Source organism: Corvus kubaryi, unplaced genomic scaffold, assembly GCF_017639235.1.
Source record: "Corvus kubaryi isolate FWS band 111438036 unplaced genomic scaffold, C.kubaryi_AGA036_p1.0 split3-37304, whole genome shotgun sequence".
Classification (NCBI taxonomy): Eukaryota; Metazoa; Chordata; class Aves; order Passeriformes; family Corvidae; genus Corvus; species Corvus kubaryi.
Window position 1 is genome coordinate 3,628,976 of NW_024582087.1, and position 16,536 is coordinate 3,645,511.

Consider the following 16,536-nt stretch of genomic DNA (forward strand, 5'->3'; position numbering starts at 1 on the left):
CCATGGCGCCCGTCCCGACGGGAAGTGCCGCCACTTCCGGCCCGCGAGCACTTCCGCCCGCGAGCGCTTCCGCGCGGGCGTTGCTGCGCCTGCGCGGGGCAGCGCGCGGTGGCGGCGGCGCGGTCGCCATGGTGACAGGGCCGCGGCCGCCATGGCGGCGCCGCCGGACTCGCTGCTGCGGTACTGCCCGCCCGCGCTGGTGTCCCGGCGGGGAGAGAGGGCCTCCGCGGGGGTGAGCGGGGACGGGGGGCACGCAGGGTGATACCGCGCTCCGCTGGGGGTGAGCGGGCCGGGGCCCGAGAGGACCGCGGTCCCCCGCCCGCTCCTACGGTGCTGTCCTTTCCTGTTCCCGCAGGGTCACCCCCTGAAGGGGACCCCCCCGCGAACCCCCGCGAGCATCCCCTCCACGCAGCAGCCGCAGGAGCTCTTGAACGCCATCCTGCCGCCGCGGTGAGCGGGGCTGGGCCGGGGCCGGCAGCGCCGGGCGAGCGCCCGGTGACTCCGGTAACGACCGGGTGCTTCTCTGGCAGGGAGTGGGAGGAGGCGCAGAAGCTCTGGGTGCAGGAGGTGTCCACCGCGCCCAGCACCCGCCGGGACGTCGTGCTGCTGCAGGAGCAGCTGGACCGGCAGCTGCAGCAGCGGCAGGCGCGGGAGACCGGGCTGTGCCCCGTGCGCAGGGAGCTCTACACGCAGTGCTTTGGTCAGTGCCCGCGGTGCTCGTGCTCCTCACACAGCTGACACTCAAAGGACAGGCTGTCAGGAGATGCCTACACATGAACACCAGCTTAAAATCCTCTTAGTTATCCTCTTAGTTGCGCTTAAACCAACAGTTTATTTAAAGTAACTTAAACCCGTGTGTACCTTACACACTCTAATGACAGAGAGCTGGTCTCTGAAAGGCGAGGGATGGCCCCAGGTTGGAGAGCAGGATCCTCTGAAAGCTCCCCCATAACTGCAACAAGTCATTACACATTTTTAAGTGTTTGCTCTTACAGCTTTAGGGGATCAGCATCACTGGCATTACCTGAGGAGCTGTACCATCACTCGGCTTTTACCTGCTGCACTTAATGCTACAGCTGCAATGTAACAAAACAAATCAATTACTACTATTCTAGTAAATTCTTGGTTGTGTGGTGCAGGGAATGGGTAAGAGGAGCAGCTCTGGCCCTGTGTGTGTCCAGCACTCCCAAAGAACAGGCTATTGTTCTTATTTGCAGATGAGCTGATCCGCCAGACCACGGTGAGCTGTGCAGAGCGGGGGCTGCTGCTGCTGCGGGTCCGGGACGAGCTGCAGCTGACCCTGTCTGCCTACCAGGCGCTGTACGAGAGCAGCGTAGCCTTCGGCGTGCGCAAGGCACTGCAGGCCGAGCAGGGCAAGGCCCACATGGAGAAAAGGGTGAGTGGGGCTGTTCACCCCATGGTAGATGGGGTGAGCGTTCTGCATGTGCTACAAAACATGATAGCAAATTTTATATCCTTAAATCCATTGTTTCCATTTCCACGGGATGGCGGCAAAGACCATCAAAATATTCAGCTCACTGTCCTTGGGCTTAGCTGCACTTCTGAAGCTTGTTCTACAGCTTTAAAGACTGTACTACACACACCTTTGTCCTGTCTTAACTGCAAATTGACTATTTGCCAACAAAACTTGAGACATCCGTACTGTTTTCAAAGATTGCAGAGCTGGAAGAGGAAAACAGGGAGCTGGAAAAACAAATGAGCGAAGAGAAAGCAAAATGTGAGGCTATTGAAAGGCAAGAAAATGAACGGCGAGAAATAGAAGAGAAGAAACACAGCGAAGAGGTTCTGTTCCTCAAACGGACAAACCAGCAGCTGAAGGTCAGTAAAAATCCAGAATTCCAAATACTAGTGGTAAAATTCTCATTAAAACCATTAAAGCCCTAGTAACACAACACACCATTTAACATTAAATATTACCCAAGAACAACTGTGCGGGGACTGGATAATTATTTGTGCATGTGGCTTTGGGGAGAACAGAGCTTCTGCTCTGTACTTCATTTTTAAAAGGAAGAAAATCCCACATCTTTTGAGTAAGGAAAGAATGTCACCCTGAACAACATCAAATGTTTCTGGCTACAGCTAAAAATATTTCCCTTAGAGCAAGCTGCTTTTCCTGCAGATCCTACTTTCTAACCGACATTTTCAGGCTGTCTTGGAATGTTTTAGGACACAAAATCTTGGATCAGATGTATGTGTTGCCCCTGAATCCATTTCTTCCTTGAAGAACCTGTACTTCACCAGCTGTGTGTGCCACTGCTGTGGGTTACTGTGGTGGCTGCTCCCATCAATCCACTAACTGGCATCAAGTTGTCTCAGTAATCACAAAACTTGCTGTTCCCCGCTACTCTTGTCCCAGAGTCAGTTTGTGTTCCAAATGCTAGAGAGCCAAATACTTAATTTAGCTCACATAGTCCAGCCTGAAATCGGAGAATTCAGACCACTGTTTCAACAGCTTTTATTTAATTTCCCCCTCGATGCTTCACATTCTAAACCGAGTCTCTCATTGTACGGAGCCAAGGCCAGCTCTGTTCCCCCCAGAATGCAACAAGTGTGCATGCCAGGAACGACAAACTAATTTATAAAACATGTAGGAATGGAACGGCTGGGGAACAAATCTGGCCTGGCTCTCCTGGCAGCAGTGCAGCGTCCCTCAGCTCCTCACAGTGAACATGCAACAGAAAATGTAGCCCTTCATAGCACTGCAGGTTTATTTTTTATGTTAGGGAATCTAATTTGTCTCACTGTCTTGTTTGTTTTTCAGACCCAACTTGAAAGCATTGTTGCAGCAAAGAATTAATTGTTCTGTTGTCCTCAAGGCAGGCTCAGAAGAGCTGTCAGAGCAAGAAGCTTGCAATTAGTGACAAAGATTTGTCTTCCTAAAACGATCTTGAGTTTTCACTTACCAGTAACAGCAGGCAGTGTAACTGTGTTCTTTCTCTCTTGAAGAGTTGAAATTCAAGAACTTCATTAATTACTGTTCCCTCTTTCAGTGCCATCTCAGCAGTCAGCTCTTTGAACAGTGAACTTGTCTGGGACTTGCCTGTTGGTAACGTGCTAATGACCTTCAAAGCAATAACTAATATTTTTAAATGCAAACTTCTGACATTATTAATTTGAAAATGTTGTAGAAGATATATAAAAGTGTCTACAAGAAATATAAGTCACATGCACCAAGAAAGAAATGGCGGCTCACTCTTGGACAGGTGTCTTGGGGGTATTTCCTTGAGTACCTGCAAGCTGGTGTCAACTGTACATCAAAATCCCTTGTTGGAACCATCAGCAGTAACTGAGCACAGGCAACACCAAAGCTCTGGGTGTGATCGTTTCTAGTGAAATGAAGGGGCACGATGGCAGTCATAGATTCACTTCTCAATGGAAGCAAATGAAATCCCTGCTTGAGGTACCTGTGTAAGCAGCTGGTTACATAGCAAGTGAACATGGGAAAGAGAATTCCCTGTAGTCATGTGAAAAACCCCATAAAGCCAGTTTCCAGAAAAAAACCCACCCAAACCCCACCACTGAGCAACACTGGAATAGCTGCTTGGCTACTGCAGTGTTTGCTGGCCTGGGACGGTGATGTGGAAATACCATCAGCTCCAACTGCAAAAAGAACTTTCAGATGATGCAGAAACAAAGAGAGATGCTGCTCCTGGGGCCAGGACAGACCGGTCACACTGGGCTTTGAACAGGAACCACAAGTTTTATAGTAAAAAAAGCCACCGCATACTAGAGCTGTTTTATGTAAAATTTAATAGAATAAGCAGCTATTGCTTATGTTTGTATTTTTTGTGCTTTGATCTTTGTTCCTCCAAGCCAGTTTTTTTCTTGTTCTTATTCTTATTTTTCACGTTGTGAGTTTCATAATACCGGACTCCGACTTTCTTGGAGCGCTGCTGCCTCTCGGCTCGTCTCCTCTGCAAACACAAAACACATTAGCAAATCCCCAGCATCCAGAGTCTCAGTGTCTGCAACTCTCCAATGGTGTTCACTTCGCATTCCACATGCCTTAAGTAAAATAAATAATTTCAAACAAAATGTTACTAATATGACTCTATACGGAACCCACCCCCACCGGCTCTTCTGACAGTAAGCTCCACTTCAGTCTTTACAGAGGAAGTCAGCAAGATACAAGATGCAGTCTGGTGTGCAGAGTCAGGTAAGAGGGGTGTAACAGAAGTTGTGACAGAATATTCATAAGAGAATCAGTTTTCATTCCCCTTCTGTTCATGCCCAAAGTCTCAAAGCTCTTCAGTGATAACAGGCAATCCAAGGATAAAAAAGCCAGCTTATTTCCCTGCTCAGTTGTACTATAGGAAATCACACTTACTTCTTTGGATGTGAGTTTCTTACAAGGCTGTTTATCCAACTGGTCATCATCATCATCATCACCTTCCTCTTCTGCTTTCCTCTTTCTTTTCTTCTCTGTGCTGCCTGCAAACAGCAGAGATCACACACTTGGTATCTTCCAGAACACTCATTTGTTTGAAGAACTGAGGTCACCATCTCAACTCCTCAAGCAACATATTCCCTTGGCTGCATTTAAGAGTTTCTACCCAAACAACATGAATGTTCCTCACGAGAGAATCATCAGCTATTACAGTGAGAACTGCTCTCAAGAAGCAGATTGTTCCAGCCCCATTCAAGTCCAGGAAAATTCCAGTCCTGTCTCCCACCCAATTGTGCCTTTACTCAAACTGACTACAGCAACTGAAGCTATAGCAAAACCTATAGCCTGAAGTATCTCTGCTTTTATAACATCCCAAACCCCGTCCACTCCTTCCTGTGTAACACCCCAGCGAAGGGGAGCTGCTTTGGCTGCAGCCTGCCCAGAGCCCAGGCTGCTGGAACTCAACACTTGCCCTCACTGTATCTTCCCTCACTAAGAGGGATGTCTCCCATCACACAAGTGTTCTACAGGAAGGCTACACCAGCTCAGCAGCAGCCCTCGGGTCAGCTGAAGGGAGATTTCAGTAGTTTTAGGGGAAAAGAACTTGCACACGGGATCCAATGGATGCTTCTCCCCTTAACGCCCTTTTTTCTCTGGCTCATAGGATTTCCAAATGTAGATTAAGAACATCTACTAATCTTGTTTTACCTCTGTCTTCAATTTCTTTGGGTTCTTCAGCCTTCTGCATGGATTTTGCAAACACTTTGTCACTCAGTCCCTTAGGGATTCTACAGAAGATAAAACCAGTAATAAAAGATTGTTGTTACACAAACTGTGACCACCTCTGAGAAGCCATTGGACTCCAGCAGATCCCAGTCCCCCATCAGCATCAAAGCCACAGTCTTTGCACGAAAATATTGCAGTACCCTTGTCACTGGAGTTGCTGTGCCCGTGCGCTATGTGAGAGAGAAAACGAAGCACTCAAACCTTGAAATCTCAGTCCTCACAAGGCTGGTGAGTGAGCTTTGCTAAAACTGGGCCAGCTGTATGGGCCAGGATTCTCTGCACATGCACGAAGACCCAGGCATATCCAGCCTTGGTATTACCCAACATCAAGGAGAGATCCAAGGACAGTATTGCTGCCCAGAGTACAAAGAAAATGGTAATTTTAATCCATAGTTTAAGAGGCAGCTTTCCAAAAGTGAGAACATTTTTAATTTGCTGGTAAATAGCACTTCTTGGAATAATCTTTCAAAAACAAACTGCTACTTGGCCAAATTTCCAGCCCTTATAGCTAAGCCAGATAAGCTGTGGCAACTTGTGTGTGGCAGCACAGGGGAACTTTGGCAAGTCAAGAATGGAGTCAAACTACAGCAGAGCCTCATCAATCCTTTTTTCCCCTGCAGTGTATTGGACAGATTCAGGTACCTTATTGCTGAGAATCTCTTGGCCTTGGCTTTATCCAGAAATTTTTTGTATTTTGCAATCTTGTCCTCCAAAGCCCTAAGAACTGCTTTAGAGCTCTCCTGGGCACCTGGTGCAGCCACCTGCAATTGCTCCTCTCCCGGATCCTGATGTTGCTCATTCTCCTCTTCCTCCTCCTCCTCCTCCTGCTTCTCCTCTCCAGAGGAATCATCGTCTGTGTCATCAAAACCTGGCACATCCACAGGAACCAGGTCTTCTTCTGAGAACTGAGGTGCCACATTAATCCTGCCGAAGTTCTGCCGAACGTGGGACATGAGCTGCCTGATTTCGGTGTTTGTGTTGTTATCCTCTTCTGGTCCCATACCTGATGCCACTGACTCAGAGACTTTCTCCTCAGTACTATCTTGGCTGGATGTCACAGATGCTTCCAACACAGGAGGCTGCAAGGAAGAGCATCATGGATATATTATCCCCCAAAGTCGGTCCTACCATCTTCAGGAACCATTTCCATTTTGTCTCTTCGGAAAAAGCCTAAGATGACAACGTGATTACTGACATTTCTGGTAGTCAGTAATGGCTCAGACATCTCTGTAAAGAGCACCTGGTCTTCACCAAATTCAAGTGTCACTGAAGGACCAGGCTTGGGCAGAGCCCAGGACATGCACTGCCCAAGTCTCATGGCACTCTGGGAAAAGCAGCAGTGAATACCATTAGGAAAATCAAATATGTGGGAAGAGGAGGCACAAGCATCACATTCTCACCTGGGGACCTGGTTCTGCATTTGGTGGCTTCACAAAAAAAGGGATTCTGCCCCTCTGCCAGTCATTGAGAACCATCTTGCTCACAGTCTGCAAGTCAGGCTCACCGCCCTGAAAAAACACAGGAACAATTTATGTCTGTGTTTGCAGGGCACACAGCCCTCCCATGCCCTGTAAGCAATAGAAACATTCCCATGTCCCATGTTCAGAACAGGCCACATGCTCTTCCAGCCCGCAAATGCAGGAAGATGTTGCACCTTTAGCAGTTTTCCAGTCCTAGCAGCAAGTTTTTCAAGGAAGTCTTCTGTATCTGTCCAGGAATCAATTTTGTATGTCTTCTTGATGTATTCTGCTTTGGCTCTTTCCAGCACGGCACCAATATGGTCTTCAGGGCTCTTAATCTTTTCAACTTGAACCTGAAAAGACATGGTAGAGGATCAACCCTTGGAAGTGTGCACTCATCCCTCTGAGACCATCACAGTGACAACAGGAAAGCTTTCCAGCATCCAGTGCAGACACATACCACTCCCTTCAGCACAATGTCTGTCTCCGAGTCTCCTGATGGATAAACCACCCCGGGGCAGTCAATGAGAAAAATCCGCCGCATCAAGGTGATGTACTGCCAGACCTGAAAGACATCAGCAGTTCCCCATCAGTGCCTTCCACACAGTCCTTGTTTAATTTTTGAAGACCAGAGTCAGAGAAACAGAGCTTGACCCAGTGTTTGGATCAGGAGAGCACAGACAGGGAACGAGGGCAGCTGAGCGTTCCCATCACAGCACTGCAGTAGAGCAGAGTGGGAATTTGGGAACGCTGCCAGAGCAGTGCCTCAGAGCAGGGACTGTCCATTAGCCTCTCCTCAGTGTCACACAACCTGTGCAGGTCAGTGCAGAACTTGACAAGGTCATTAGGCTGATTTCACATGAATTCTGCCTTCGACCACATTTGTATCTTTAACACAGGGATGTTCCTACCTTTGTTTCCCCTGCAATGGGGGCGACGCTGCAGACCTTCTTGGACCGCAGGGTATTGATCACTGAGCTCTTGCCAACATTGGGATAACCAATGAATCCTACACTGATCTGCTTCTTGTCAGAGTGTAACTGGTGAGAAATAACACATCCTTTTACACCTCGGAGTGAGGGAATTACCTCCTGAATTACCACAGCAGTCCTGAACCCCAAATGCTAACAAAGCAAAAGACCACACAGTAATCCCCCCAACCAACCACAGATCCCCAAAATTGTTCTGTACTTTGTACCTTTCCAAACTGCCTTAGGAGCTGTATGAAAGCACCTTTGCCAAATGGGTTTGTGAGGCTGGCATGGAAAGCGAGTGTTGGATACTCCTGGGAAAGGACAGCAACCCAGCGCTTCTGGAGAGGCAAAGAGGACTGGGTTAGAGACCCTGGGCTGGAGAGTGACACTATGTGCTCAGAGAGGACACAGCATCTGCACTGGGCTCACAACTGCAACTGGCCATGAATATTGCTAGGGAAGAACCTTTGAAGCACTTCCCCAACCCAACAGCCAAAAGCACTGAGTATTGTTTGTATAAAAGACAAACAATTTCCCAAAAACGCCTTCACTGCTAGCTAAAACTCATTATTTTAATGACATAAATCAAACCAGCTGGGGTGGATATGGATCCTAGGCAGACTAACATTCAGCATACTCTGGAGACAACAGCTGAACTGAACTCCAGACAGAGGAAGTAGGGAATTTGTGGCTGGTATGTGTTGCTCAACTTGGCCAAACTTGGACAGATTTACATGGTAATAGTTACTTTTACTGCAGGCAAGCAGAGAACTCCCAGTGCCCCAGTTGCAGTACGCCCTTTCAGACCAGCATGGGGACTGGCATGGAGCTACAGCATAGCTACAACAGGAACAAAGAAGGTCCATGGAATAATAGGCAGGACTGTGCTTACAGTGGCCCAAGTAGGAACGAGATCACATTTGTTCAGGACAAAAATGAGATGTTTCCAGTGCTTCTCCTTTTTAAGGTAGGATTCCACATGAGGGGAGCGAGTGCCTATGGGATCCCGAGCATCAAGAACTTGAACAACAACATCTGATGAATCAATCACCTGAAAAATAAAAAATTCACACTGAAGTAAAGGATTTTGCAGAAAGCAAAATATCTGTACCTCCCAAATGAAAACTAGTCATATTTGAAACTACATCATTAATTTTAAAACCTTGTATCCTTCACAAACTGCTACTTCCCCACAGACTAGTGAAGTTCAGACTAACATCCACTGATGCTCCACTCTCTGTTCTCCTAAATCCCCTCCAAATTCAGCCTGGACAGCTGAATGACTTTTACCTGTTCTTATGCACCAGGGAAAGAAAACACTACACTCAAATGGGAAAACTAAATGGCTGCAGCACACAAACCCCCAGTGTTTGTCATCCATTCAGCAACAGCTCCCTTCTACCATTTCATAATGGATCAGGGTATAAAGGATGTTTTCTGGATCAATATGAAACACACAACCAAGCAGGAACCTGCTGTTAGTCCACTAAGTAACTACAGCAGGGAGCTGTCATTTTACAACTTGCTTCAAGCCAAGTGAATTTGTTTCACAGCTTTTTCCTGCAGTTTTGGCAGCCTCTTAGTGAAATCTGTTTTGCTCAATCATTCCGAGTGCTTTTAGATCCAAATGAAAAGGTTTTAAGCTACATTCAGAAATTCAGAGCAAAAAGTCAGGCAATTTCACACCTAAGAGTCACTGAGAGCACACAAACTGCTCATACCACCCCAATTCACTCAGTCTCCAGCTCTCTGGCAGCCATGGCAGCTCATGGGGAATTGAGGGTCAGAGCTCTCCCAAGATGACCCTATCAACATGCCAGCTGTTTTTAGCCTAAAGAAACTTAAGGGAACATGACTCTTTTACTTGTGGTGAAGACCCAGGAATCCAAGAGAAACTTACACCTTCAATCTGCCAGTCCTCTTCTAGATCATGGATTTTGAGAATGTTTGTTCCTGTAGGACAAGAGCTCAAGAACCAAGCTCAGCCAGGCAGAGATTTGGAAATGAAAATCTACTCTTTCTCATTGTTGCTGTACAGGATTTCAATGCTGTGCTGAAGCCCCTAACTGTGTAAAGGCTGACAGATGTGACTGCTGCAAATTCCAAGTGCCATTTACCTTGTAGAGCTCACCCCAGATTCTTTTGGACTGTCCTTTCTTAAAGATTTCCTCTTGTGCTTCATCCCTAGAAGACATCACCATAAACATCAGCAACCACAGATACAGGGTCAGGGTCTTCTTCTCTTCTCTAAAGCCATTTACAGACAAAAGATGGGACAAAGCCCAAGTAATAGTTGGTATTTAGCCAAAATCCCATATTCAGCTTTCCTTACTCCTCACACAGTAACAGCATTCATGGAGGTACCAGATACTTCTTTAAAAACAAGGCTGGCTTTTCATACATGTAAACAATGAAACATTCTTCCTTTCCAGTCACCTTACACCGGTGTCCTCTGTCACCAGGTCTCGGTCTTTGCCCTGGTCATAAGACTCTGACGAGGCCTCAGCATTCTCCACCAGAGACTGCACGTCACTTGCAGACAGAGTTGGTCTTTTCCTTTGTGATTTGGGGCCAAACGTTGTTTCAAATGTTTCTGTGTCAAGAATGTGAACTCTGGAGGTCTGAGGGAAACATAGGTTGGTAAAAAAATAAACCCCAAGTACCATTTTTTCCATCTCTCATGACACACAGTGAAGGAGCCCCGAGTTCAGCACAGCCCTGGCAGCCTGTAACAAGTGACAGGCACTTCCCTAACAAAGTTTGAGTTTTCCAGCTCAAGCTTTGAGAAACACAAGAGTGGATATTTAATAAGCAACAAAACATTCTGCACTTGCCAACAAACCATGCTTCAGTTCTTCCACCATAAATGGTGTCAAATGCAATTACAACAACTGTGATGAAAATTCAGCTGCTATCTTTGATCATTTCTTATTTTTCTAACAAGAGCACAAATCTCGCCAAATTCTCAGATTTTTGTCAGGGATAATTACAATCAAAATTGCAGTTTTAAAAGCTTGCAGTGAAAGCTGGTTTTTCTTGGAACAGCAAACAATCTATCGCTGAAAGCAGCAATTTGTTTTTGCAATGCACATTTTAACACAACCTTTCCCCTAATTTAAATAACGTTCTTATGACATGAACTTAGAAAGTTTCCATATGACAAAATAGCTACCAAGAGTCCAAAGTAATGGTTTAGACACCGTGAAAAAATATGGCAGCAACTAAAACTTGATGTACTAGAAACAAAGGCTGAATGAACAAGAATTTCTGATACAGGATAAAACACACGTGTTTTAGTTCAAATTCATCGCATGAGGGTCTGCAGTGCAAAGCAGCCTCAAAAAAGGCCCAGGAGCTGTTAGAAGCATTAGAACATCAGCTGGCACACGAACCTAGCAGAAATTAGATCATAGTATGATAATATCATAACCTATCACAGAAGGCTTTGGGCTGGAAGGGCCCTTAAAGCCCATCTCGTTCCTCCCCTGCCACAGGCAGCGACAGCTTCCACTAGCCCAGGGTGCTTCAAGCCCCACCCAACCTGGCCTTGGACACTTCCAGGGATCCAGGGGCAGCCACAGCTTCTCTGGGCACCCTGTGCCAGGGCCTGCCCACCCTCACAGGAAATAATTTTTGGGGTGATCTCCTATTGGAAAATGAGAATTTTTATTAAATAATGTATCTCTCTTCGCCATCACACTCGATGCCCAAAGTGACAGGGAATCAAAACCATCCTTCCCAAGGAATCCACCGCCCCTCCTAAGGCTTCCAGAACCCAATATTTCCCCAGACTGAGCAGAGACAGCACAGCTGTTCACAGGTAAATCACTGTCCTGGCAGCCCTGTGCACACACCTGCACAGCGAGTGATACCCACATGTGGTTTGATCCGGTCATAGAACAGGGACATGGGCAGCTTCTTTTGCTTCATGATCACCCTGTAAGGATCTTTCATCACAGTCTCCATCTCCTCCTGGAACTTCTGTAGGGATGATTGCTTGATCACACGAGTATTTCCTGCATGTAAAAAACAAAGATTACATCTGGTCATTCCTGATCTTAACTGCTCCAAAGACCCTGGGGACATTAATAAAACATGAACTTTCCATCTAGGATCAAACATACCAGTGACAAACCCTGAGGGTTTTACTTGAGACCAAGCCCAAATAGCACAAATAGGCAGCCAATCCCTTTCTTTTCCACCATTTAAATGAAATTTTAAAAGTATCTCTAGGACACTTAACAGCCATACGCATAGGCAAACCCCAGGAAATGCCCATAGCAGCCAAAATAACCACTCTTAGGGGAGTGTGTGGAAAGCAAACCCCCAAAGCACAGGTACAGGTGAGGGCCGACAACAGCAGGGGTCCCTCACCTTCCCTTTCAGCACCTGTCCCACACAGCTCTCAGACCACCACTCCAAAACTAACACCTTTCAACACACTAAGTTCAACAGCTTTTAAGCTTTCTGAGTCTGGAAGTTGGACAAAACTCACCAAACCATTTGATATTTGGTTCCACTCTTGCAACTGTGCCCGGTGCCACTGTTGACTGATACTGCAGAGGTTTGATCACTTTGCCATGTTTGTTCCTAAGGGACAATTGCAGACATGTCAGTGCACAGGAGCAGCACTGACCCCTCCAGCCCTTGGGTGTACCAGGCCAGAAGCAGAGCCACGAAATGCAGAGAGACCCTTCACCTACAGCCGGCTCTGCTGCGCGTTCCGTGCAGGTGAGCTAATCCAACCCTGAGCGGCAGCGATGGCAGTCAGAGCCCTTGCTCTCACTCCAGCCTGGCCAGACCCTCCCTGCAGCTGGTTGTGTCAGCCCAGGAAGGGCTCATGGGGCTGCAAAAGGCATCAAGTACCATTTTCTAGTAAATCCCACTGTGTTCTCTCATGGAGCCTTTTAACCAGTTCTGCCCACCAGCTCTGCAGGACTCATCAATACAGGATTCACCAGATGAGACCTAGTTTAAATTCAGCAATATTTCAAAATCCCTCCTCCCAGTTTGCTCTCCAAACAGTGGGAAATTTGGCAAAAGAAACCAAAAGTGCTGATGTCAAACAGGACTCTCAGAACTGCCATGGCACAGACACGGTGGGCGTTGCTCCCCTGCCAGCGATCCCTGAGTGCAGCACAGAGGGTGCTGCAGCAGGTCCCTCCTTGGGGCACAGGGGGACCCTCTGTGAAGACGCTGAGGGGAGCTGAGGTTCTTCAGGCATTTTGGGGGGAGGAGCTTTTGAGCTACGCTGCTGTGGGAAATTCGGGAATTCTGGGTGTTTTGGGTCTCATGACGTTCCAGGCAGATGCATCGAGTGTTTCCCAGCTGTATTCCTGGTACACCGCTGGGCTGCTGAGAGCTCGGGATCAAGCTCCCCAGCTCACGGGCTTACAGAGCACACGATGCAGTGACACCGTGCCAGTAAAAAGGCGTTCTGTCGCCTGTCCCTGGCGCGGCCCTGCCCGGCCAGTACCGGGAACGCGGCCAGGCCACGACCCACCGCGCTCACCTGCGCTCCTTCTGCCGGTACATGTTGAGACGCCGGATGGTCGCTCGGTCTCGCATGTTGTTCCCTCCCTCGCCCCCGACGCGATCTGCGGAGACAAGAGAATATCAGCCCAGGTCCGGTCCGGTCCGGTCCTGCCCGGCCCGGCCAGCGGCTCCGACCGTACCGGGGTTGGTGCTGGCGCGGGAGGGGTTGATGGAGCAGCGGCCCTTGTACCGCGGCTTCACCATCGTGGCGGTGCCGGTGGCGGGCCGGGCCCGGAGCGCTCGGGACGGGCCGGAGACACGCGCGCGGCACTTCCGGCGCGCGGCAGCATTTGACGCACTTCCGGGAGCCGGCGCGCGGCGCCGCAGACGCGGGCGGCGTCTCCGGGCAACCACGTGCGGGCCCGGTTGCCCCGGCAACACGTGGGCTCGGCCCCCGCCCGGCCGCGGGAGTCCCGGGGTCCCCCCATGTCCCCCCGCGTTCCCCCGATGCCCCCGTGTCCCCCGCGTGCCCCTGTGCTCCGTGTCACACCCCCGGTGCCCGCCCCGGAGCGCTGCGGTCTGGCCGGGTCCGGCCCGGGGCCGCGGGGTGTTTGAAGGCCCTGGCGGGGGCGCTGGCACGGGAGCCCCCATTGTTTGGGAGTCGCTGTTTGTTCACAGACGCATAATGGGAATAGCTCGGGAGAGCGACAGTAACGCTCCCTGCCACTCGCTGCTGTGCGGGGGCTGCTGGTGGGCCACTGGGGCAGCGGGAGGGGCACTGGGGCTCCTGGAGGGCACTGGGGCTCCTGGAGGACACTGGGCTGATGGGGCCACTGCGGCTGCTCGTGGGACACTGGGGCGGCTGCTGGGGCACTGGGGCAGCCGGAGGGGCACTGGGGCTGCTAGAGGGCACTGCCGCAGCAGAGACTCAAGCACAAAGCAGTGCTGGTGGGTGTTTACAGGCGCACCGGGCTGCTCTTTCTGGGTTACTGGCAAAGAATTTTAAAAATTAGCAATAACAACACTGGTGTTTTATGTGCTTGTAAAGAATTGCATGGACAGTGCACTAACAAATCAAATCTGTGCAAGTTTTGTGTCCAAAGTCTAAGTCCACATTCATGTTACTGCCAGATTTTAATAGCAATTTGAAAGCTCCTCACCTAGGGGAAATGAACAAAGCTGAACTGAAACAGTGTTAATTGATACCAGAGCTTGGGCTAGGGCCAAGCTCAGCACCTTGGGGAATACTTCCCCAAAACACAGCTCTGGCCCATCCTTCCTAAACACTTATTAGCAGCAGAGTTTTCCCAGCCAGTGCAATGTCCTTCTGGTGCTGCTAATGCTCCTTTAAACCCAGAACAATAACAGAGCTGCTGGGATTTTGTTCTTTTAATGATTTTCAGCATTGCGCTGTGAGGTGTAGAGTCCCTGCTGTACAAGGGAGCCATGATGAGTCAGGCCTTGGGACATGTTTTGTAAGACAGAGTCTGGAGTTGGAGGCTGTTTGGCTTAAGCCTACACGTTCTGGTTTTTCTCTTAATAGAATTATCTGTGCCTTGGGCATTGAAAAAGTACATATTGATGTGGGCATAAAAAATCAATTCCAAATTGTAGATAATTGTTTAAGCTATCAGACTGGAGGCTCATGTAGAAGAGTTTTCCCGAGACAAGTGTGTTTTCTATTACAGTCGATATCAATCTGTCAGAAGAGCCTTTTGATTTTCAAAATTTTAGACTAAATAGTTGAGTAATACTTGCTCTGCTCTCCCCCACTCTTTCTTCCTTTCCCTTAAGAAAACTCCCTCTTTATTGTTAGCAAGAGATCTTGGGGTGCAGCCAGAAAGTCACCATCTCTTTCTGTGAGAGAACAGACCGAGCGAGCCAGCTTTGGGCAGGAGGTTGTGGCAGGGAGAACTTGTCTTGGGGATGCCCCAGAGTTGGGTGCTGAATTCCCAAGAGGTTGGAAACACTGTTGGGAGGGCTCAGGCCCTTTACCCAGCCATGCTCGCAGCATGCCTCACACCCCCATTGGGGTGGGCTACGAGCCTGGATTTTCTCTCACAAGAAAAGATCCTACTGATAATGTGTGGGACCTGCATTCAAACTGGCACCTTCCTGCTGCACTTCCCTCACTCTCACATATTCCCTAACCCAAATTCCATCACTGGAGCCAGCAGCTGGTGTTTAACTTGCAGCATCCCTGAGGCTGCGGCTGTTTACTGTGTATCTGATAACGTGCCAGTCAGATATTTTGCTCCACTCAAGTGATGTTTTGTTGCTGTATGACTCAGAGCTTTTCCTTTGCTATTGATGCATCCCCCCCATTTCAATCTTTAGCTTTTTCTTGTTCTATTACCATTGGCTGCAGCAGGACACTGTCTGTGCCACAACCAGCCAGGACAACGGAGTCACAGATTGTCCGTCGCCTCTGCTACGTGGCCTCAGCTCCTCAGCACCACTGTCCCAACCAGAGCTGAAATGAAATAATTTTGAGTTTTATGTGGCCTCATCGTTGTCAGATCCCAGTGAATGCGGTTACGTGATGCCATCGGAATGACTCATTCCCATAATTACATATGTTCTGAGGGGTTATTCCCATTGTGTTATTAAAAACTAGTGATGTTGGAGTTTTGGCAGGGACTGTCTTCCTTGTATGATCTACAGATTTTGTCAATTAAATGAAGGAAAAGTAGATTTCCAAGAGTTCAGAACAAGACTGGACTTGCACTCTGAGCCCTTTCTCAGTGTGGTATTGAGCTCCTCTGTTTTATTTAACAGGATAAAGCAGCATCAGCCATCTCCCTCTATTGCAGCAATTCCCTGCAGAGCACAAGGATTTTGTAGCTCATCTTCAAAATCACAGCAGAAGACATTGTAGGCAGTTTATCAACACAGTAGCTTTCCCAGTTCCGTTCCTCAGGCACGGCTTCCCAGGGATTCAGCTGGCAGGAGCAGGAGGCAGGGCTCCTTGGCAAAAGGCTCCAGGTGTGACAGCTCTTGAATAGGAAAAACAAAGTGATCCTGGATTGTTGCCTTGGATTTGGAGTTCCCAAAACGGTGACTGAAAGCAACAGGGGAAGTCGGGAGGGAGGAGAAAACTAAAGTCAAGGTAAAAGGCAAAAAGGTGTAAGAGGACTTTGAGAGCCCAGGCTGAGCTGTGCCAGCGGGATGGAGCCCTCGGAGCATGCAGCGGGCTCAGAGCTATGCAGGCTGCAGAGCCCTCGGCTTCACTCTGGGAACATCTGCCAGCACCACGGATCCGGAATTCACCAGCACTCTGGAAGCTACAGCAGTTAAATATGAATGTTTTCTTGTGGTTTGATTTGAACAGTCATGAAAAGTAACTTCTGCCCTGACAGGCTGGGCTCCTCTGTGGCACAGGAGGGGCTGTGGCTGCTGAGGCCCTGTCAGTGCCTCTAAACTGGCGCTTTAC

General features: G+C 48.8%; 3 protein-coding genes across 3 annotated transcripts in view; 1 reads left to right on the forward strand and 2 right to left on the reverse strand.

Annotated features, from left to right (window-relative positions):
- SNIP1 (Smad nuclear interacting protein 1) overlaps positions 1-153 on the reverse strand; it is a 3,942-nt gene extending 3,789 nt beyond the window's left edge. The window contains exon 1 of the mRNA XM_042015367.1: positions 52-153. Within this exon, the coding sequence (XP_041871301.1) occupies positions 52-153 (102 nt within the window). The remainder of the gene's footprint in view (positions 1-51) is intronic.
- Positions 107-4,056, forward strand: DNALI1 (dynein axonemal light intermediate chain 1). Its single transcript, XM_042015416.1, has 6 exons — positions 107-232; positions 356-450; positions 531-700; positions 1,218-1,396; positions 1,675-1,839; positions 2,783-4,056. Exons 1-6 carry the CDS (start codon positions 152-154, stop codon positions 2,816-2,818), a joined length of 726 nt encoding a protein of 241 aa, XP_041871350.1. The 5' UTR covers positions 107-151; the 3' UTR covers positions 2,819-4,056.
- GNL2 (G protein nucleolar 2) lies at positions 3,755-13,454 on the reverse strand. The gene is made up of 16 exons (XM_042015409.1): positions 13,304-13,454; positions 13,141-13,225; positions 12,124-12,218; positions 11,505-11,644; positions 10,065-10,249; positions 9,746-9,812; positions 8,521-8,679; positions 7,853-7,966; positions 7,566-7,694; positions 7,115-7,219; positions 6,849-7,007; positions 6,595-6,702; positions 5,837-6,273; positions 5,117-5,196; positions 4,349-4,452; positions 3,755-3,935 (listed from the first exon to the last, which is right to left on the reverse strand). The coding sequence occupies exons 1-16, from the start codon at positions 13,365-13,367 to the stop codon at positions 3,786-3,788; spliced, it is 2,181 nt and encodes a 726-aa protein (XP_041871343.1). The 5' UTR covers positions 13,368-13,454; the 3' UTR covers positions 3,755-3,785.
- Positions 13,455-16,536: the final 3,082 nt, after the last annotated feature.

Bases quoted from the DNA above. Each gene is read 5' to 3' on its own strand.
- GNL2 (XM_042015409.1), bottom strand. From the start codon at position 13,367: ATGGTGAAGCCGCGGTACAAGGGCCGCTGCTCCATCAACCCCTCCCGC. The intron at 13,226-13,303 runs GTACGGTCGGAG...TTGTCTCCGCAG, and splicing joins CCGCGCCAGCACCAACCCCG to ATCGCGTCGGGGGCGAGGGA. The intron at 9,813-10,064 runs GTGACTGGAAAG...GATGTCTTCTAG, and splicing joins ACAGAGGACACCGGTGTAAG to GGATGAAGCACAAGAGGAAA.
- DNALI1 (XM_042015416.1), top strand. From the start codon at position 152: ATGGCGGCGCCGCCGGACTCGCTGCTGCGGTACTGCCCGCCCGCGCTG. The intron at 701-1,217 runs GTCAGTGCCCGC...TCTTATTTGCAG, and splicing joins GCTCTACACGCAGTGCTTTG to ATGAGCTGATCCGCCAGACC. The intron at 1,840-2,782 runs GTCAGTAAAAAT...TTTGTTTTTCAG, and splicing joins GGACAAACCAGCAGCTGAAG to ACCCAACTTGAAAGCATTGT.